Source organism: Electrophorus electricus, chromosome 3 (genome assembly GCF_013358815.1).
Source record: "Electrophorus electricus isolate fEleEle1 chromosome 3, fEleEle1.pri, whole genome shotgun sequence".
NCBI classification, from domain to species: Eukaryota; Metazoa; Chordata; class Actinopteri; order Gymnotiformes; family Gymnotidae; genus Electrophorus; species Electrophorus electricus.
In genome coordinates, this window is record NC_049537.1 from 28,982,881 (window position 1) to 29,005,000 (window position 22,120).

A 22,120-nucleotide genomic window follows, 5' to 3' on the forward strand; every position below is an offset into this window, starting at 1 on the left:
AGCACAGTAGGCGATGTTGTGCACCAGAGTGGAAAGTGTATTGTTATAGTTAAGATGATGGCCGTCATCTTAAACAGCATTTAACAGTTCAAGAGGATTAACTTTAAGGTGATTTTCTGAGTTAACTTAATACCTAAGTTACTAAAAAGAAAAAAATATATCAAACAAACTTCAAAGAAGTGAAAAAGTCATTTATTACATTTTTAAATGTACAGGTACACCATGGTGAGATTAAATGTCTCAAAACTGAATTATTATATTTCTTGCAAAATGTCTAAAATTAGCCTAATAGCTTAGTCCATTTTATGGTTGCAATGTAATATACCGATGAGCATATTGTGAAAGTTTGAGAGCTAAGAATATTTGTGTGAAAGTGAATGTCTATGAATGATATTCACAACAAATCAAAATTATGAAAAGTTCTGATCATCAGAGAGGTGTGCACATGTGTACTGCAGTCAGTGTGTGGCGTTGATGTCTATGGAGGTCCTGGAAAATATCTCTTTGATGCTGAGCTCCCTTTCGGATAGAGGCTGACCGCGGTGTCGGATGTACCGGGATTTGCGTGCCTCCGTCATGGCTTGGGCAAAGTCAGGCAGAGTGTGAACTGTCCTTGGGTGGCCATCAGGAGCAGATAACTCCGATAGGGGAGAAAGAGGAGTAGAGGAAGAGACAACCCTGTCCCTGTCTTCTGCTTTTTCCCTGTCTCTTGCATGTGCTGCTGTCAGCTCATTTTCTCTGTGTCCGTCTTTGTGCCTGCCTCTCACCGTTTCCCACAGAGGCCTCTGCGTCTCTCTCTCTCTCTCCCCATGTGACGCCACGCGCAGCCTGACCGGCTCTCTGTCCCTGCTCTCCCTCTGCGGGACATCTGGGGGCAGCGTGTTTGTGGGCAGTTTGAGACACGGGAGACAGAGCTGCGCTGTGGAGCTCTCGGCCCTGTTCTCGCCACTGCTGATGAAGTCCTGAACCCGATCCTGCAGAGAACGGCTGGAGTACGGCTTCGCAGACCTACGGAGAGACCGAGAGAAATGATTACTGCTAGTTTCTTAGTGCTGCTGAATCACAGCCATTTCATTTGAAAATGAAGCTCAATTGCTTTTATAGTACACTAAAAGTAAAAAGTCCTTGCTCAGGCATATTGGAGTGAAAAGAAACAATGCAATAATGTGTACTACCAAGAAAATCCCTGAATTGCTTCACACTGATGTACAACTAGAAAAGGAGAACTACTGAAATAGCGATGAAATACCAGAATCTCCGTAAGTGTCTGGATCCAGCACTGGTCTCGATCAAGGTTCTCCATTATCAACTTCATGCTATTACTCTATTTTAGCCTAGCTTACTTGCCATTCCGAGATCATCATCTGTCCATCAGGAGATCAGGAGTGTTATGAATCAAATAATTGTAATGTCAATCGTGCCAGCCTACTTTTAGGTGTACTTATAACCTAGATACAATCTATACTTGAACTTTGACAGATCCATCAATAACATCTGGAGTGAAGCTTTGGTATACTAATACAAGCTAAAAGGTGCATAAGTTGCTTTTGAAGCCAAACCTCTAGCTCAGCCCCCCATTGCCATCCAGACCCAGCCGGAAGACCTTTCATCTTTTACCTTCCACCCACCCATACGTGAGGCCGTTTTATGCAACGCTACCTCCTGAGGTGAGATTTTCTCAGGATCCGGAGGGGGCTTGGCAGACACAGCACATTCAAAAACCTCCATGGCAAAATCAGAAACACACACAGTTCTGTTGGGGATTTATGGGGAAACACTGACAGTTTCCTTAGAGATTTATTGGAGCCTTTTGCAGTGGTGCTGGTACCACAGTAGTGTTGAGTCAGTCCTGTACAGTTGAACACTGCAATATGTGGAATTAAGTGGTACAAATCTGACTGCTTGCATGAAAGAAGTTTTACTGGGGTATTTGATTCACTAAAAAACAGCAGGTTGAAAACAAGAAGGTGATTTTAGTTTGGTATGGAAAGATCCAAAAAATACTGCCACCAAGAATTTGTTTGAAGAATTTTCACACTACAAGACCTATTCCTCATTCGTGACACTCATAATTGGGACCAAAACTGGAAATTTGTCAGCTATGACAAAATCGTGCCGAAATAAGGCTGAAATTGTGTATTCTGACACTGAAAATACACTGAATACACTGAAACTATCAAATGCACTGAAATCCTGCCATTTCTGACCAAAAATGAAGGAAAATAAATCTTATTTGGCTTTAATTAGATATTTATATATTAGAATAATTTCAAATATCCAACAGCTTTTTCTACCAATTCTGAACAATGCATGAGGCTGAAGATTTCTTCTTATTCTAATTTTCTGTTCCACATTAAAGACCTATTCTTTAAATTTTCCATTCTGCCATAAATCTTAAAAATGAAATATGAATAAAAACCCACATTCATGAACAACACAATATGTTTTTAGCTGTTTCACTAAGTGTTGCTGCTGTTGCTACAGCCTAGTTCTAGACTAGGTCTAATTAAGCTTCAAAAGGTGACACATTTGGACCGAAGTGTCTTGGGATCTAAGGTGTCTTCGCCTATCACAACAAAGGCCATGTCTATTTCCTCTGCAGCCTCCGGGGGGCACTCTAATCAGCGCATGACCTTGATTCAGCTTGCAACAGGTCAGGATCTTTCTTTGACTTTATAAGATCCACTTTCTACTCCTCCTCATGAAGAGAAAGAAAGAGAAAGAGAGACTGTAAATTGAGTGGAAGTCAGCCTGTGGATGCTGGAAAGAAAATGAGTTTGGAAGAAGAGTGTGCAGGGCAGAAATGTAGACACGCCTACTGTGAGCTCTGCAGAGGAGAAGCCTGTGAGAGAAAGAGGGAGGAGCGGGCGATGAATGACGAGAGTGGCAGAGACGATGGGCATGAGAAGCAAGGAGAGATGAGAGCAGCAGAGAAAGAAAGCTGCTCCACGGAGGGAGAGCACAGGGCAGTGGAGGTGGAGAGATGAAATGCGGGAAATGCAGAGAAAGATTTCATGAGTGGTTGGGTCTGACTGCTTTGCCCATCAACCTCCAGCATGAAGAAGAGAGAGCACACGTCTGGTCTCAAGTCCGGCGAGAGCATTGCGGCTGCACAATGTGTGTGATGTGAACGGTGTGGTAGTGGTCGCTCAGTGGTTAAAGTACTTGAGTTGTAATCAGAAGGTTGCTGGTTCAAGCCCCACCACCCCCATGTTGCCACTGTTGGGCCCCTGAGCAAGGCCCTTAGTTGCTCAAGTTGTAACCAGTAAGGACTGTAAGTTGCTTTGGATAAAAGTGTCGGGTAAAGTTATGAAATAATCCTTTTAGTCTCACATCCCAATTCTCTTTGTCTCTCTGCCTGCTTCCATGCATTCACCTCTTTGCTCTTTCACTCCATCTATCCCTTCTTAGCCTGTATGTGTGTGTGTGTATGCACCTGCGTGCGTGCGTGCGTGCGTGTGTGTGTGCGCAGGGAATGACTGGTCCTTGCAGTTTGGATCAGGCTCAGCCCCACTGATTAGCATAAGAGCATGGATATGACACGCGGGCCATTCTGAACTTGCGATAATGCTGCTCAGCAGAAAGAAAGAAGACGGGAGATGAAGGGGAACGAAGGAGAGATGAAGGGACAAAAGAAAGCTGATGGGCCGATGTAAGTGCTGCATGTTGGTAGTATACAGCAGGAACATATTGAATGTGTGAGTGTGGTCATCTCATTATCAAACTCTGTGATGCAAAGAGATTCAGAGGACAGGCTCATGCATCCATACACACACGGAGACACGCACAAATATGAGCTTGAATGGTTACAAACAAAGATTTAGCAACTAACTAACAAACATGACTACCTATCTAGCTGGCTAAGACACAAGGCAAAAACCCACACAGGTTACATTTTCAGAGACAAGCACAAGCAACCCTCCCACTATCATAAAAGTGCAAACATATAGTCATGTGCAATATCACTGGCCTATAATGTCTCTAATGGAGTCCTCACACACAGTACTGAGGTATAATGTCTCTAATGGAGTCCTCACACACAGTACTGAGGTATAATGTCTCTAATGGAGTCCTCACACACCGTACTGAGGTTTAATGTCTCTAATGGAGTCCTCACACACAGTACTGAGGTATAATGTCTCTAATGGAGTCCTCACACACAGTACTGAGGTATAATGTCTCTAATAGAGTCCTCACACACAGTACTGAGGTATAATGTCTCTAATGGAATTCTCCCACACAGTGTAAGGTATAATGTCTCCAGCTGAGCCCTCACATGCAATTCTAAGGTATAATGTCTCTAATTGAGTCCTCACATACAATACTAAGGTATAAAAGATGCAGTATGCCATAAGAACATAAAATAACTTTTGTTTATATCTCAATGAATATCTCAGAGGTCTGGGGGAATTATGATACAAAGTCGCCATGTGAGCTTGTGTTTCAAGGCTAACTATACTAATATGCCTAAACCCCCTGTATCTCAGTGATGACTGATTGAATTTTCTCATACTTAAAATAAAAATACTACATAAAATATTAAAATATTAATAATTGGAAACATGGCCTTACGTGTCTTCCAAAAACTTCACATTAAAAACTAGTAGCTTCAGACAAGTGTCTGTCACTATGAGTTGAGCATGAGTTCACACAAGTACAAGCCGGCCAGACACCAAGCCAAATGGATCCTCAATAATGGAGCCTCAAAAGTCAGCTGATCACATGTCATGAGAAGATTCATATGTAGATTCAGAATGTCCTTTCCGTTCCTCTGGCCTCACTGCATAGATGGGTAGATCTGACCTCATCTGGCACAGAGCAGTATAGGTTCTGTCTTCCCAATACATGCCAAGCCCTCTTCATGGTGAGTGATTTTTTCACCAGTACTTGTTCTTCTGGCTGTAGCACTGAGCTCCTGACCTGTCAGAAAATGTTTTTTTCTGTTGCCTTTTGTGCATTCCTCCTTGCAATGGCAGAAGCTCCTTCCATACCTTGTTTCCATGTTTGTACACAGTCTTGTGGTTATCTGGAGTCTGACTCTGTATGCAGTCCAAACTAGGTGTTGTCCAGACTTCTGGGTGATGTCCCATAAGGAAGGTGAATACTCAGTCACTTCGCTATGCGTACAAATGTACTGATACACTAGTTTGTTTGAGTGTTCCTGCCAGTGTTAAGAGTCTTCAATATCTGTAACAATGCCCTGTTCATGTAAGGGGTGGTCCATGATCCAGCAATACCACTGAGCTTCTTCAACTTGGTGAACATTTGCTTTTCAGATTCTCTACCTTGGTCATGAAAAATTCAAGCTGGGAACACATTGAAGATAAGGTTTGTATCCACTCTACCTAACTTGGATGCTGCATCAGACATCTGCGCGAAGCAGGTAAACTGATCTACATTGACAAATATAAACCGATATCCACCATTGAATTGAACCAGATGAAGGAAATCAATGGAGAGCAATTCAAAGGGCTGTGTCGTCACTGTGTTCGTAAGAGGTGCTCCGCTCTTATGACAAAGGGCTGTGTCGTCACTGTGTTCGTAAGAGGTGCTCTTATGACAAGTCTTCTTTTGCTTCATGCAGACACAAGCTATAGTTACATAACACTCTTCATCAGAATGTAGGCAAAGCCAAAGCCGCTACGTCCAAGCGATAATGTGCATTCAGCACCCTAATTTTCCATTCCATTGCGCACTTTTGTTTCATACTTTTCATTCATTGACTGTGAGCCTTCGTTACCTGACACACAATGTCAGGGACGTCAAACGTTAGGTTGTCCCATTCACAGAGTAAACATTTTTGTCTCTGAGTTGAATGTCTTTGAAATTTGAACTGATGGAATGCGACTTTGCAGCTTATGCACAAAAAACAGGTGGATGGATCGGACCTCTGTGCTTCTCTTAATGCATCTTTTGCTACAGGGACGAATTTTAGACCCAAATTTTATATCTGAGACTGAACTGACAGTGAAACTGACCAACTCAGATCGACTCCTCTCTGAACTTCAACAAACTGAATTGTAGCCATGACAACAACAGAAGAGAGCTCTTTTGAACACTCATGAATCATGGACTCTATATCAAGTGGCATCCTGCATAAAGTGGCTACATGTAAACAGTCAGATTTGGGGCACCGTACAGATGGACCATGTAACTTTCTTGTCGCTGCCCATTTCAGCATGATTCATAAGCCATAAGTCTCGGCGTCTCCTTTTGTTTTGTTTTGGGGTTTTTTCACCTGTCCACAACCCCACCTCTTTGGAGGACCTGTGATAAAACATTTAATTAATCTATCAGTGGGACCTTCCACTAAATGAAAGGACATTAACGAAAACAAACAAACAAAAACAACAACAAAAACAAAAAAGAAACAGCAACAAAAAAAGATAATATTCGTAATTGTTGTTTACACTTAAGCTGTCTTACTTATTTTAAGCAATTTACTTCATTATATGTGGGTGCAGGTGTGGGAGGGGGACATTTGCACAGAGGTATTCAGAGGTATTCAGTATTCAGTTTTGTGTGATGTTATGGGCGTATGAGGGGTGATTATGGATGTGTTAGGGTTCTTGGAGAGTTGTATTGGATGGTATGATTATTATTATTGGTTGTTGTTAGGAAGGTTTAATATCCAAATATGTAATGTGCTGAGTACTTAGGGGACCAGTAGGTCTGGTCTGCTGTGCTTGATTCATGCTGAGTAGTAAGATTTGGATTTTGTCCAGTTCATAGAACAATTGAAGAATTTGGAATATGTCTTATTTGTTTGGATTTTCTTGTGTACTGAAGAGATGGGGTTTTGAAGAAAACGTCAAATGTCATCTGTATATAATCTTACTTTGTATTCTAGCTTTGATGTCTGGAAACCTTTGACATTTGCATTTCCCTGCAGTTAAAGGTTCTCTAAAATTTGACAACATTACGGGTGAAAGCAGGCATCCCTGAACAGTACCTTTGTGAGGTGTGACATTTTGTGATGCAAGTCCATTAGTATTAACAATAGCCTTGGGTGTAGTGTAAACAAGTTTATTCCATTTTCTAAATGATTCTCCAAAACCCAAGTTATGTATTGTGGCAAACTTCTAATTTACTATATCAAAGGCCTTCTCTGCATCCAGTGTAATTAACTCATTAGTTCCAGGTACTTTATTATTAGGCACATAGTTGAGATTCAGATTCTCAAAGAATTCTTTACATATTCTTATATATCTTCTCTGTCTGAACTTTCCTGTTGTGTCTTTGATTGTCGAGAATTGTTTCTTCTTTGTTGCATTTCATAAGATTTGCTAGGAATTGTCTGGTTTTCTTACTATATTTGAAGTTTTTGTTTCTCAGAATAGCCGTAATGTATTATTCTGAGTTTTCCTATAAAGTTTACAAATATTCCCTAAATCTCTATTCTCTCTATGGAATTATTGGAGAATCCTTCACATTTTTTAAAGATGCCCACTATCTTTTGAGTCATAAATATTTATAATGGTTAACATCATAGCTACTGTTAATATTTATTATAATAAGCATGCTTCTGGATCCCTTATTGTGTATATTACATTTACATTTTACATTTTTGGCATAAAGCAGATGCTCTTATCCAGAGCAACTTGCAAATGTTCTTTGTCATCTACTCAGAATATATCCTAGCCAGTACAGTAGGTCAGGGTTCAAGATATCGTTGAACTAGAATATAGCTGAAACAGCAGGAATCAATGCTGATACCTAGATGTGCAAAATAAGCATAAGCTCTATATCAGATGATTAGAAGTGCAATAACAAACAATAAGTAGATTACTAGAGTTTATAGTTACTCAATACATACTAGAGTTTCAGTTACTTAGCACAGGTGCAGAAACAATGGTCATTTAAATATTCCACAAATAGATATGTCCTCAGTCTGTGTTTGAAAACCATAAGGGAAGTTTGTTCCACCATCTGGGAGCAAGGATGGATTTAGTAGGATGGATACGTCTCTTTGTTTTATGTTGTAAAATTCAAAGATGATATAACTTTTATGATGGCCAGATTTGTAAAGGATGTGTCTCTTGTAATAAACAAATGTTTGCATTTAATTTAGCAAGGTATCCCTAGTTACAAAATGTTGTGATACCATGCAAGTGAGTTAAGGTTAAGGTTTATTAGTAATGTAATACTGTTGCATATGGGTGGATGTGTATACAACAATGTATATTGTACTGCAGAGCTTTTGGTCACTGGCATTGTAATGTTGACAATGCTGAAACAAAAATAGACAAACGTGCAAAAATACAAATAAAAAGAAAAAAGAACATGTTTTGTGGTAGCAATGACACATCTGTGCTTTAAATTGATCACAACAGGGGATAGCCTATAACTTCCTGAGTGAATGCATAAATTAGCGAGTAAAAGGATAACCAGAAAAAGTGAAGAATTTCTGTTTGAGAAAGATAGAGACAATGGAGACAATTTTACTTATCCATCTGAGAGAGGGAGAGAGAGTGAAAGGGGAAGAAGAGAGTGAAGGAAGATAGAGAGAGAGAGAGAGAGAGAGAGAGAGAGAGAGAGAGAGAGAGAGAGAGAGAGAGAGAGAGAGAGAGAGAGAGAGAGAGAGACTAGTATAGCCAGGAAGTAATATTATCTACAGAGATAATCTTCCCCTTTCCATCTTTAACAAGCTCTTTTCTGATGGTGAGCAGTTTTCTCCATCTGTCCACTATTTCCTATGGAAACTGATAATTTATTCCAAAGTCTGTTCCGCTGAGTTTTTTTTTCTTTGCTCATGTTGAGCTCTTGGGTTCAACTTGAGTTTAAAGTGTTCAACTTTAGTGATGATGAGCTGCAGTCGTTTGCTTTGGGCTTTTTTGCCTCTTAAGCAGTGAGGACTTTGAAATTTTATAGTTTTTCTGGCGATATTTTGTTAGTTGTTCATGAATTCTTTTAGAGGTTTTTGGCATCTTCAGATGTCTGTTGGAGAATGCCTGAGAAAGCTTTATTGTCTCCCATGCTGTATGCTTGTAATCTAGAGTAGTTTCTTTCAGATGCTTTATAACTGATGATAGTGTAGTGTAAAATTTCTGACAAAATGTAGTAGCATTTTCTTATCTTTGGTCAGCGATGCGATTTGCTCTAGGCTGCACTTTAGCCTCTCACGACAACCTGGAGTTTCCTGTGGAACACATTTACCTTTATCTTCTCCCTTGTCCTTATTTATGACCCTTTTATCTCCTTTGTCTTTATTTACAAGTCGTAGTAGTCGTCAATGGCTTCCAGATCATCAGGGTGGATAATCCAGAACTGAAACACTTTTTCATTGGAAAGGTAGCGTTTTGGCATTAATCCAGCCATGGACTTGCTATTCTGGAAAAGTCTTTGATGCATTGTGGATAATGGGTCAGGAGACCAAGAGCCCTCCTGTTATCCAATATTCTATGGTCTTTCGGTGCCCTTACAGCTTCAAAGTCTGCAGGATGAACTCAACTACCTTCTGCAGAGACCATCCTCCCTAGATAGTGGATTACAGACTTGAAGAAGTTATATTTACTGGGTTTAAGATTGATACCATACTGCCTTAATTGGTGTATGACCTTACGCATATTGTTTCCATGCTTGTCAAACATTTTGCTGAAGATCAGTGCTGAAGATCTATCATGTAGATAGAATACAGATTTCACCTAGCAGTCCTTCCATGCAGTGCTGGAATGCTGTCAGAGCATCTGTCAGTCTGACAGGAAGAGTAAGGATATTCAACTTCCTGATCCAGCCCTGTGCAATTAAATCATAGTGATATGCTTTCATCTCTTGGTACAGCAGTTTTGGTTCTGACATGTGTTTGTTCCTGACTGGCTCTAGATTTTTAAGGTATATGTTCATTCATAACCTCTCATTACATCTGGGGTCACTATCTGAGCATGAGAACCAAAGACACTCAACCTTTCAACATCTGTACCTGTCTCTTATCTTCACCCCAGTGGCTCAACTTGCAGGTTCCACATTTCATAAGATGGGTGTTCGTGACCTGAAGGCATTGCTTCAGCCTGGCTCACTGCAGCTGCTATGTCCTTTTCACTAGTCTGCTAAGGTAACACTGTCACTATAGGTTGCATAGAACATATACAACATATATTCAGTGTGGCTTGGTAGTGAAATGTCTCGATCTGTGATGATGCTAACCTTGATGACTTGGTTGGTTCCTTTCTGATATAAATTAGTTTGACACTCAGTTTCAGATCTCCAGGCCACCAGGGGTCCAGGTCCAGTTTAAAGATCATAATGGTATTATCTCTGAGCAGTGGAGAAGCTACATGATGCAACTTGGATGATACTAAGCTTTTCCCATTCTTTGTTTTCACTGCACACTCACACATCTGCCCAGCACCTACCACTTGTAGTAGTGCTCTAACCTTGCCTTTCTTATGTCTCGGGAAAGCTACTTTGAATGCTGTACTGCTTGGGATTTTACATTTTGCTCATGGGATGCATGATTACATTGAAGCTGATGATACAATGTGACACGTGTCAACCTCTCTTCACAAGAACTGAAATGGTAAATTAATCTGGTGTAACTCAGAAGATGTTTCTGTCTATCCATATTGTGTCTATTTGCTGCAGTCAGAATATCTGGTAAGTAGCCCTGATACATCTCTCATCTTTCTATTTGTTCATCATTGGTACAAAATTGGGAGCAGTGTCCCACAGAGCTTGGATCCTATGACCATTCAAGTAGCATTCCACAAGACACTGTAAGACAACTAGCAAAGTCACTTTGCAAGGTAATTTACCAGGAATTGGTGACAGTGGGATTAGCATACTGTCATTTATGGAAGAGTGTAATTTTTGAAAGTTTCCAAAGGATTTTAAGGGATTTTTAGTTGCTAATATTTGGTTCTATGCAGATGGAAGGGATGTCATGCTATAGCGCATAGACTGGCTGCTGATGCATTCCTTCCTTAATCTGAGCTATCTCTGCACTTAAATGTAGCTACATTTGATCTGAACTCCTTCAGCTCTTTTAGCACATCAGGGGACATGTTTGTTGTGTTCTCCTTGGCTGGGTTTTCATCTTCTTCCTTCTGTCTTGGCAGGCAGTATTTAAACTTTGCAACAACAGCTCCGCTGGAGTTGTACTATTCAGGAAAAGTGGCAGGTGTTATCATTCTGGAGACCAATGATTGTTTGGTTAAAAAAAAAAAAACTATGAATAAGAACTGGGTCCTACTTAAGATTTTATTTTGACTCTTGGGATGCCAACAGTACCTTTTGTTTCAGGTCCAATACATGCCTAAAGAAGTGTTCTTTAATGTGCTATTTGAGATGTAAGCTATTTGTATAACTCTTGTACTTTTTTTCGTGGAGATGTGAGTGTAATATGCTTCTGAGGTCTGGAAGGGTGGGATTGAGTTTGACTTCCAGATTGTGCAAATGAGATCCTGGAATAATGACTATAATCACTGCATCCATAATCTCTGCCTCGGGGTAATTCCATTTAGGCCATTCTAAATGTAGTGGGCTAAACTAATAAAGCTTATGACTCACCTATCTGGGCAGCAATCTTAAAGTCTGTACATAGAAGAACTTCAGCAACTGTTGCAGTTTGAGGCTGTAACTGTTTTATATCAGCTGGAGACAGCTGTTCAATTTCTGCCTTTATTAGTCCTTATTTCCTCCAGTCTTCTATGTAAATTTTTGCTTCTCACTCTGCGCTTCTATGTACTGTCCAGCACCAGTAGTCAGTTCAGTAATCTTGTTCCTCAATGCCAACAGTTCAGAAATGCCCCCATCCTCTGATTCTGCAACGCTCTCTTTCATTGTACTTTGTGGTGTAAATAATTGGTGAGAGCAGAACTTAGAGATCACATCGACTCTTTGGTGACCTGTTATCTGAAAAAAAATCTGTGCTCTTCAGCAGTTTGTATTTTGTCCCAGCTTTTCATTCTCTTGCTGACTCTTCTAGCAGAGTCTAACTGTCGCCAGTTTGATAACACAATAGAAGTTTTATACTTCTATTAAGACTAAACTTAAAATAACAGTTGTTAGTAGATTGTTAGGTGCCTAAAACAAAGTTTTCAACAAAAACAGCCATATTTTATCTGAATTACATCCATCTTAGACACCATTTACTCTTTGTGATGCTGTCACACCTATGCTAGTTCGTTTAGCCTAAAAATTTCGGTTTCCCAGAAATATTCGACTACATTATTCCAACTCTGTAGTCCTTAAAACAACACAAACACAGCGGGCATAAAAAGCCTCTACTAGTATTTTCACAACAGTATTAGCAGGTTACATGTCTGATTAAAAGGTGCAAAAGACTATGGTAAACACCCCTGTTGTTTAACCCTTGAACCCTGGTAGGCCTATCATTTTTTATATTTTCTCACGTTCAAATAATCACAAGGCCTGTTTACACCCTGCATTCTATTTTAACATGTCCGGATCGCATCTGGATACACTTTGGTTGGATTCCGTCTACCCTAGTGTGACTGGATGAGATCTGATTTTACTCTCCTGCGTAAACCTGGCACTCTGCCTTTCTTAAGGGGCGTGCCTGAAGGTCACCCGCTAATCGGCCCGGTTTTATTTCCCGCATTCCCTTTGAAGTTTCGTGGTGTCAAGAGAGAGCGCTGAAATCTCTCTGGAAACGAACACTTCAGAGCCTTAGCAACCACTGTATGGAGACATAATAAAGTTGCTCTTAGCCAGCCTCACTAACAAGTGTTTATTTGTGTGTGAGTGTGTGTGTGTGTCTGTGTGTGTGTGTGTCTGTGTCTGTGTGTGTGTGTGTGTGTGTGTGTGTGTGTGTGTGTGTCTGTGTCTGTGTGTGTGTGTGTGTGTGTGTGTGTGTGTGTGTGTGTGTGAGTGTGTTTGTGTGTGTGTGTGTGAGTGTGTTTGTGTGTGTGTGTGTGTGTGTGTGTATCTTTTGAATTCAATCTTAAAAGACAAGTCATACATTGTGTCAACCCCTCCCTTCACTTATTTTCATGCAGTAAATCTGTTAACAGTAACAGTAACAGTAAATCTCCCCCTAGACATTTACAGTATAATGACTGTCAAAGTAAATGAATCTTCTTTCCAAAGCTCAAGCTTAAAAGATAAATCAGTCTTTGCAAAGATAAAGCTGGTATTAGTGTTATGAGCATCTTTAGATGTTGTTATGCTTAAAGTGTAGCATTCTGGCATTTTCCTGATATGTTCTGATGACAATGTGTGTGTGTGTGTGTGTGTGTGTGTGTGTGTGTGTGTGTGTGTGTGTGTATATATATATATATATATATATATATATATATATATTTTTTTTTTTTTTTTTTTTTTTTTTTTTTTTGGTAAATGCAAATTAAAATTATTTACCCAAACATTAACTCACCTGTGCCTATCTGGCTCCCCTCCTGCAAGTGGAATTATGGGTAACAGCATCTTCGTATAGGACACAGGAGGGTGGCTGAGTTCAAGATTGGAAGACTGCAATCCCACAGTGTTCCTGCCTCTCCACCGGCTACCTGAGGTCAAGTAAATAAATACAGTAGTGTGAAAAAGTGTTTGCGCCCTTCCTGGTATCTTTTTTTTACATGTTTGTCACACTTTTTTGCATGTTTGTTTCAGATCATCAAACAAATTTAAATATTAGACAAAGATAACACAAATAAACACAAAATGCAGTTTAAATGAAGGTTTTTATTATTAAGCGAAAAAACGATCCAAACCTACATGAACCTGTGTGAAAAAAATGATTGCCCCCCCCCTCCCTGATGTTTATCACATCTTTGGAAAGCTGAGTTCAATTTCTCTAGCCATACCCAGGCCTGATTACTGCCACACATGTTCTCAATCAAGAAATCACTTAAATAGGACCTGCCTGACAAAGTGAAGTAGACAAAAAGATCCTCAAAAGCCAGATGTCATGCTGCGATCCAAAGAAATTCAGGAACAAATGAGATACAAAGTAATTGAGATCTATCAGTCTGGAAAAGGTTCTAAAGCTTTGGGACTCCAGCAAACCACAATGAGAGCCATTATCCACAAATGGCGAAAACATGGAACAGTGGTGAACCTTTCCCAGGAGTGGCCGGCCGACAAAAATTACCCCAAGAGCGCATCGATGACTCATCGAAGAGGTCACAAAAGACCCCACAACATCATCCAAAGAACTGCAGGCCTCACTTGCCTCAGTTAAGGTCAGTGTTCATGACTCCACCATAAGAGAGAGACTGTGCAAAAATGGCCTGCATGGCAGAGGTCCAAGACGAAAACCACTGCTGAGCAAAAAGAACATAAAGACTTCTCTCAGTTTTGCCAGAAAACATCTTGATGATCCCCAAGACTTTTGGGGAAAAAACTCTGTGGACTGACGAGATAAAAGTTGAAGTTTTTGGAAGGTGTATGTTCCATTACATCTTTCGTAAAAGTAACACATCATTTCAGAAAAGGAACATCATACCAACAGTAAAATATGGTGGTGGTAGTGTGATGGTCTGGGGCTGTTTTGCTGCTTCAGAACCTGGAAGACTTGCTGTGGTAAATGGAACCATGAATTCTGCTGTCTACCAAAAAATCCCAAAGGAGAATGTCCAGCCATCTGTTCGTGACCTCAAGCTGAAGCGCACTTGGGTTCTGCAGCAGGACAATGATCCAAAACAAACCAGCAAGTCCACCTCTGAATGGCTTAAGAAAAACAAAATGAAGACTTTGGAGTGGCCTAGTCGAAGTCCTGACCTGAATCCGACTGAGATGCTGTGGCCTTAAAAAGGCAGTTCATGTTCAAAAACCCTCCAATGTGGCCGAATTACAACAATTCTGCAAAGATGAGTGGGCCAAAATTCCTCCACAGCGCTGTAAAAGACTCATTGCCAGTTATTGCAAATGCTTGATTGCAGTTGTTGCTGCTAAGGGTGGCCCAACTAGTTATTAGGTTTAGGGGGCAATCACTTTTTCACACAGGGCCATGTAGGTTTGGATTTTTTTCCCTTAATAATAAAAACCTTCATTTAAAAACTGCATTTTGTGTTTACTTGTGTTATTTTTGTCTAATATTTACATTTGTTTGATGATCTGAAACATTTAAGTGTGACAAACATGCAAAAAAATAAGATATCAGGAAGGGGGCAAACACTTTTTCACACCACTGTACAAACTTGTTTCATGGGCCTAGTGAAGTTGCTCCCCTCAGATAGTAAAAAAGGTTTAAAGACACACACACGCACACACACCTGTCTTGATGGCGAGGAGGTGTCTCTGTAGCATGTGCTGTTCTCGGGCCAGTGTGCTGAGGTGGTAGTGTTTGGCTTCATCTAGCCTCTGTAAGCCGTAAGCCAGCCTGGCTTCTGCTCTCCTCTCTGCTCTCCTTTGAGCCTCTTTGGACCACACCATCCAGTCTGATCGATGCATGCTTCACAGACACACACATGCTTAAACATGCTTACTCACATTCATTCTCACTGTCAATCCTATTCAACCATATTATAAGAATACCATAACAGCTATGGCCCACTCTCAGCACAGCAAAGCTCTCCATCGTGCTAAGACAGAGCCAAGGAGAGAGTGAGAGGCAGAGAAAGCAAGCAAGAGAATGAAAGTAAGAGAGAGAGAGCAAAGTGGAGGAAAGGGTAGCCAGCACTTGATGGACTGCCACTCCGATGGCCTCGGTCAGTCCCTTGTGAGTGTTCTGCCTGTTTGGGTCTTTGGGAATGAGTAATGGAAACTGATGAAGCAAAGTTGGAACCCTAAAATAAGCTCTACATTGCCCTGTTGTGAAAGTTTTATTAGCTTGTAATCTGTTAAAAATAAACCGTGTGTGGGGTCAGTCCTTAATGAGATCATTAGAGCTCATGTGTTGCTGGAATTAAGGTGCATCACTATGGTTATCATTTTTCTTATATGCATTTTTGTTATAATAATGTTATAATAATACAAAGGTTGGTCATTATAGATTAACGTCACAGTCATTGGAGTAGTTCAAAGCTGCCCTTCTTTGTTCAAATGTAAAGTCTTTTAATTTAAATTTAATTTAAATTTAAATTTAATTTTAATTAAGGTAGTGTCCTTTTCAGACTTAACACTTTAAAATATTCCATACCCATTCTCTTCATATTTATATATTCATCTATATTTTCATGTATGTTTACCCATAAGGTGAAATACATTATTTTTATGGCAAATAAATGGCAGTAAAAATATGTTAATGGTGATGGGGTAGTCTTAGCTGAAGGGGGTGTGTGTGTGTGTGTGTGTGCGTGCGTGCAAGTATGTGTGCACTTTTATTAAGCACATTAAATGTGTTTTTTTTACATTAAGCTTTTCTTGTGTGTGTGTGTGTGTGTGTGTGTGTGTGTGTGTGTGTGTGTGTGTGGCACTTGCTACCACCTTGTTACTGTTGACAGAAACAGGATGAGCAGAAATAGCATGTATCAACATGCAACTTTTTTGACCTTTCTAACCTCTCACGTTTTTCTAATTAGATTGTTGAACCTAGTCTTTCCCTGTCTCTGAGAGACACTACAACAATTCCCTTTGTTTTCTTTTGTGGTGTGTTACTATGCACACTAAGCTCCTTTGGTTAATATACACCTGTTATATCTTTTTGAGCTGCTTGATTAAACTGCTTCTCAAGGGCACTTTTAAACTCTTCAGATAAAAGAGTGAGGGAATTTACCTATGCATAACCCTGTATGTACATTGTTTTATTGGTGTTTTTGTATGTATATGTCGACATATTTAATTGTCCGAAACAGTGTGCAATAGTAATGTGTTGTCTATTAGATATGGCATTTTGTATTGCACTTTGGTCAACATAAGCTGTCGAGTTACTAATACTGATTTTGTGGATGCACTAAATGAAGTAAAAACATCAAAGGTAAGCTAAGTGAATGCTTTCGGGGCTGTTAGACTAACAAGTATTTTATCTTTGACCATACATTAAGCACCTGTAGCTCTTTGTAGTTGAGTGTAATATAGACTTTAGTAGACATGACTGGTTGTTCTAAATTTTCAGCCTTATTTTGCAGCATTAAAAGAAGAGTTTGGGGGTAGCAGTTATAGGGCCTACCTACCTAAGATACCTTTATAAATGTTTTTCACACTGACAGGCTTTTCTTATTTCTGCCTTGATGGTAACATCTATCGATCCATCCATTCATACATGCCCGTGAGTGATCAATCTACATCATACTACATTGCAATGTATGTTCATCACACAACATTATGGTATATGCAGTTATCATATTACATCTACATAGTCATCACAATACATAGTCACAATATGATGTGCATGCCCACAATTGTGCATGTAAAGTGATTTGTTTGAAAAGGCTATATACTTGACTGGGCTTTCTCCTATCTATAAGCCAGTCTGCTCATTGAAACAGTAAGATATCAATATGTAAGAAGTGGAAGAAATAAACAAATAAGTTTGAGCTAAAACAGTTTTGAGAGTGGTAATTAAGACATCAGTCTTAATATGATAGAAAAGAGTCTAAGACACAGTTCACATTAATTTCATGATCATAATTGGTGATGATTATGAGTGTGTGGCATGATCTGATCCTGAGCCAATCTGATCCAATCCTCCACAAACAGGGCATGCTGGCCTGCAGCCAAGACCTGGGAGTACTGGCACGTGACGGACCTCTTGTGTAGCAGAAATGTCCATTAGTGTAACTGGAGCAAAACCACTTGAAACTCACAGAGAGAGCAGAATCTTTATGCTACAGACAGAATCATGCTGAGTGTTTTCTGTTTGTGTGTGATGACTAAGAGTCACACTTTAGCATTCAGTGAAAGCCTTTCATAGAGGTTCTGCAAAAAAACATTTAAGGGTTCCAGCTGGGAATGTTTTTTTTTTTTTTTTGTGAACTAGGGAGGCACAATATATTGTTATAGCAATAAAGGCCTGCACAGTATATCCTTATCCAAATAGTGGCATATGCAGTAATGATACTGAAGACATCTGCAATATGCAAATGGACTATGATTAATGAAGCCTCCAAAACTGTCATGATTATGGAAACCGGATGTTCTTTATGCATTAAATATTTAAAGAGCTTTGAATGCTGAGATATTTGAATAAAGGGTTATTTGAATGCAGGGATATTTGAATGCAGGGCTATTTGAATGCAGGGCTTTTGCATACATTTTAATGTATGCAAGGGGTTTACAGACCTAGGAAAAGAAATGTAAATTGACTAGCAAAATATTGTTCCCTATCAGTTATTATCAGAAGTCTGTATATCTGAAGAAGACACTGATACCGATATCCTTAAGGTATGATTTAATGTGGGCAGTTTCAACTGCACAATAGCTCTAAAGAAACATTTAGATTTTGTTATGAGCATTTTTCTTACATAAGCCAAATAAAGTACTTACATATTTGAAATCCATATCATACCATATTATATCAGCGTCAAAGTTCCAAAGCAGTGTCCTTTTTGCAGATGACCTATATTGTTTACATTCTAACTTCACTTTCACTATTATTGTATTTTAATTTTGCTGTTAGTGTCAAGATGCTATGCTGCTGAATTCCAATATTTAAATAGCAGGATTTGAGCTATAATGTTTAGAATTTAAGATCACCGTTTAGTTAGTTTTAATTAAATGTATGTTTTTCCTGAAAATGTACAAAAATGGAATTAAAATGTAAAACAAATCATTGCTTCAATAAAAAAACAAAGAAATGATAGTATAAGGTTAAAACTTACCGTAAAGTGACATATGACACAACCCCTAAAGGGACTGTTTATTTGCAAATCCACACTTGGACACAGCCAGGACAGACGTGGACCTAAGAAAGCAACACGAAATATTTGCTTGGCCAGCAGCAAAAATTCCTGAAAAATGGTTTTCTCTGAAACCTAGTGGAAAATCTTTTTAAAATCTTTTGATTACACTCTTTAGACATTACAATGACTTGTAGACTATGAGTGTATCCTTGGAGTTCACAAGCAGAACGTTTGCGGTGCTGTATCCTGTGCCATCCTCAGAAGTCTAATCTGATACCCAGAAAGAGAATACGATGAAGAAGATGTTTCTGATCAGGAGGACGTAACCTAAATAGCAAGTTGATCAGCCCATTCAGCGTAACGTGTGTAAGTAACTTCCTTCTTCCTTAGCTATCATCGAACGTGTGCACCTTCTCCAGTGATCCTCCAAGTGCCCCAAAACATTGTAGGTTACCAATGGTAACTGGGGCTCTGGACAAAGAAATGTGACACTGGCAATGTCTCCATAGCTACCAGAAAGCTTTTTCAAACGCAATGATTGGGAAAAGGCTAACTGGATTGAAGCGGCTGGTTCTTTAAAGCAGGCTTGCATACTTATTATTCTGTTAATGGGGCATGAACATGGGCCTGTTCAGAATGAAGGCTTTTCATCTGGGAGTTATGTGGTGTTAGTGACTCTAATGTTTAAATTTTACATGTTAGCCTATAAGAGGACCTTGCAGGATTCAGATAATTGCATCCCATTGTTTGACAGTTCTGCAACAAGAGCTTATCAAGGCAAGCACATGCAGCAAGTTATTATTCCCTTAGGGCAAGAAAGCAGCAACCAGACAATCCCAGGGACGCTGATACGCAGATACCCAGAGATACCCAGAGAGCTGTTCTGAGACACTTTCCCTTTAACAGATGTGGGACTCATTATTTGCATTTTTAGTCACACTAATAGCACTGCCTGTGGTCTGAAACGTTTTGAAGCATAGGTTAATGAAGTAAGACGCAGCTGTATGCTTACATACTTTAGCTTCAGGCACGTTTTTCCACTATGTATGTGCACCAATCATGCACTACTGCTAAAGCCTCGATCATTTTTATGGGATGATTCGGAAAGGTAGGTCAAAAGGTACGGAAGATTGAGTCTCAGCTGCTGCTTTCCAGTGAAGTAACTGCACAGTTAATGGCTCTGGGATATATACTATAATCTGATTTGCTATAGAATTACAGTGGTCTAGTAAGGTTTAAATTAAAGTCATTTCACCAGTCCTGAACACGGTTGTCTGAAGAATCTTGCTGAGGTCATACTTCCGCAGTCAGCAAGTTCAATTCTTCATAATGGGATACAGAACTTGCATAATTAAATACTGTAGCGTCCACCACTGGGTTAGAGAGAGAACCATGAGGAGTATAGCAAGGTCTCCAAGGATGCTGTAGGCCTCCCTACAGCTTGGAACTAGTTTAAGTTTAATGTTAAATTGTTGATTTTTTTGCATATGTGTTTATTTGGTTAGTCATGTCCTTTTTCCAGATGTTGGTGTTAAGAGTTGCTGTTACGCACTGTGGAGTGTGTGAATTCTAGTTACCTTCACCCTTGTTCCTGTTTAGTGTCTCATTCTGCTTGCTGTGCGTGGGTCTTTGTCAACTACACACAGTTAAACTTAAGCTGAGCAGAAATCGTGTTTCATGACTCTTCTTCCCTGCCGATGCTATATTGGTGTCAGAAGTGTAATTTCGCTACCGAGCTTGAAACTCATTGAGTGTGACTGGAAGAAGGCTGGTGAAGAAAATGAAGCCCGGAGGAAGGGTGTACGGAGCATTATGGCCACCCCCTCCCAGATGGGTCCAGTCAGCCCAGAGCAAAGGTGGATGGCTTGGGAAGAAGGTGGAGGAGGCGATGCAGCAGAGCTCAGCCACAGAGCCCATTTGGTACCTGGTGAGAGAAAGATGCCATATGCCTACCACGCTACAACGGCAAGGTTGCTTGGGAGTCATACTCTGCGCAGGTGCAAGAAATCGCTTGGTATCGTGGTTGAATAATTGCTGTCACCGCAATGCAGTGATGTCTGGCGCTGGAGGGGAAAGTAAAACATGTACTTATGAATCATAATGACTTTGCGCCATTGGCCACATACAGTGATGTTTTGGCTTTGTCTGCCTGCATTCTTTCCTGGTAGCCTCCACTCCCAGAGCGGCAGAGGCTACAGGGGGAGTAGGTAAGCACGCTTGTGGCGGAGCTAAGCACAAAGGTTCGGCAGGCACACCCAGCATTTGAGAAGGTTGTGCAAGAAGAGTCGGCGCTGGAACACTTCTTGTATGTGCCGGTGCCGGACAGTGAGACGAGGCTGGCCAGCCTCCAAGCAGCCACTGCCGAGGCAATGAGGGCAGAACACATCGCCAGCACAAACGCACTGCAGCGTGCAGCTCAGGAAGAGCGCAAGGAAGAGGCGACTTGCTATTGGTGCACAAAGAGGGAACACTGCTCCAGCCAATGGCACATATCTGTACTGGGGGAAAAGAAAGGAACAGGGTTGCCCTGTGAGGAGTGCCCAGTTCAGGGGTGGGTGAAACCACTAGTGCTGGAGAAGCACTAGTGCTGTTTGGTGGATCCCCGAGGGCTATGGGCTGTGCACATCAGCAGCCCTCTTATCATCATCAACAACGGGAAAAGTAGAAATGAATAAAGAAGAGGTTTGCGCAAAACCGGAGGCTGTGCATAAACCGTGGCAGTGGAGTGGGTCAGGCTTAACAGAAGAGCAGAGACAGGAGCAGCTGTTGGCTCTCCTGTGTCAGTACAGCGACGTCTTCATGGCCACACAGAAAGACTGTACATGGACTGAGTTAGTGTAGCACAGCAATAACAAAAGTGACACTGCATTGATTTTGCACCATCTGCACTGGCTCTCCTTTGCTAAAAATGAAGCCATGAAACAGAAAGTAGAGATGGCAGCTGTGAGGATTGTCCAGCTGTCAAACAGCCCCTGGGCAACGCCGGTGGTCCTGGTGAAGCAAAAGGACGGTAGCTGTCATTTCTGTGTGGACTATCGGCGGCTCGGCGCTCTACTGAGCCCAACTCACCAATAACACCTTAGGTCAGCTTGCCGGCTCAGTGTGATTCAGCTCGCTGGAACTACAGAGCGGGTACTGGCAAGTGGCACTCACTCCAGATGCTAAAGAAAAGACTAGTCGCTGGACAAGGTGTGCTGCGTCATTTCCATTCTTCTCTCTACAGGCTGCCTGGGATTGGGGGGGGTGGGATGATCTTTGGGGGAGGGGCTTTGTGGCACCTGCCACTGGATTACAGACAGAGCAGGCAGGAGCAATATTCTGCTGTCCTGATGTCCTGTTTAGTCGAGGCCCATTCTATGAGTTGTTGTGTGTGTGTCTTTGACAAGACAATGCTCTGTCAAACTAAAAGAGATTTAAAATAAAAGAACTTTCCTTTTGAA

General features: G+C 40.7%; 1 protein-coding gene across 2 annotated transcripts; it reads right to left on the reverse strand.

The window, feature by feature from the left end:
- Positions 1–218: 218 nt before the first annotated feature.
- On the reverse strand, positions 219–19,102 carry LOC113591627. 2 transcript variants are annotated; one of them, XM_035524583.1, is made up of 5 exons: positions 18,863–19,102; positions 18,660–18,742; positions 15,174–15,352; positions 13,334–13,466; positions 219–1,008 (listed from the first exon to the last, which is right to left on the reverse strand). In XM_035524583.1, exons 3-5 carry the CDS (start codon positions 15,349–15,351, stop codon positions 459–461), a joined length of 861 nt encoding a protein of 286 aa, XP_035380476.1. In that variant the 5' UTR covers position 15,352; positions 18,660–18,742; positions 18,863–19,102; the 3' UTR covers positions 219–458. The 2 variants fall into 2 exon arrangements, with proteins under 2 accessions (XP_035380476.1, XP_035380477.1); XM_035524584.1 differs by having other exon boundaries at positions 18,847–19,102.
- Between the last annotated feature and the right edge of the window lie 3,018 nt (positions 19,103–22,120).

Excerpts from the sequence above, each read along its gene's own strand:
- LOC113591627 (XM_035524583.1), bottom strand. The coding sequence starts at position 15,351 with ATGCATCGATCAGACTGGATGGTGTGGTCCAAAGAGGCTCAAAGGAGA. Across the intron at positions 13,467-15,173 it reads CCTCCTCGCCATCAAGACAG|GTAGCCGGTGGAGAGGCAGG; the intron begins GTGTGTGTGCGT and ends ACTTGACCTCAG. Across the intron at positions 1,009-13,333 it reads GGGGAGCCAGATAGGCACAG|GTCTGCGAAGCCGTACTCCA; the intron begins GTGAGTTAATGT and ends GTCTCTCCGTAG.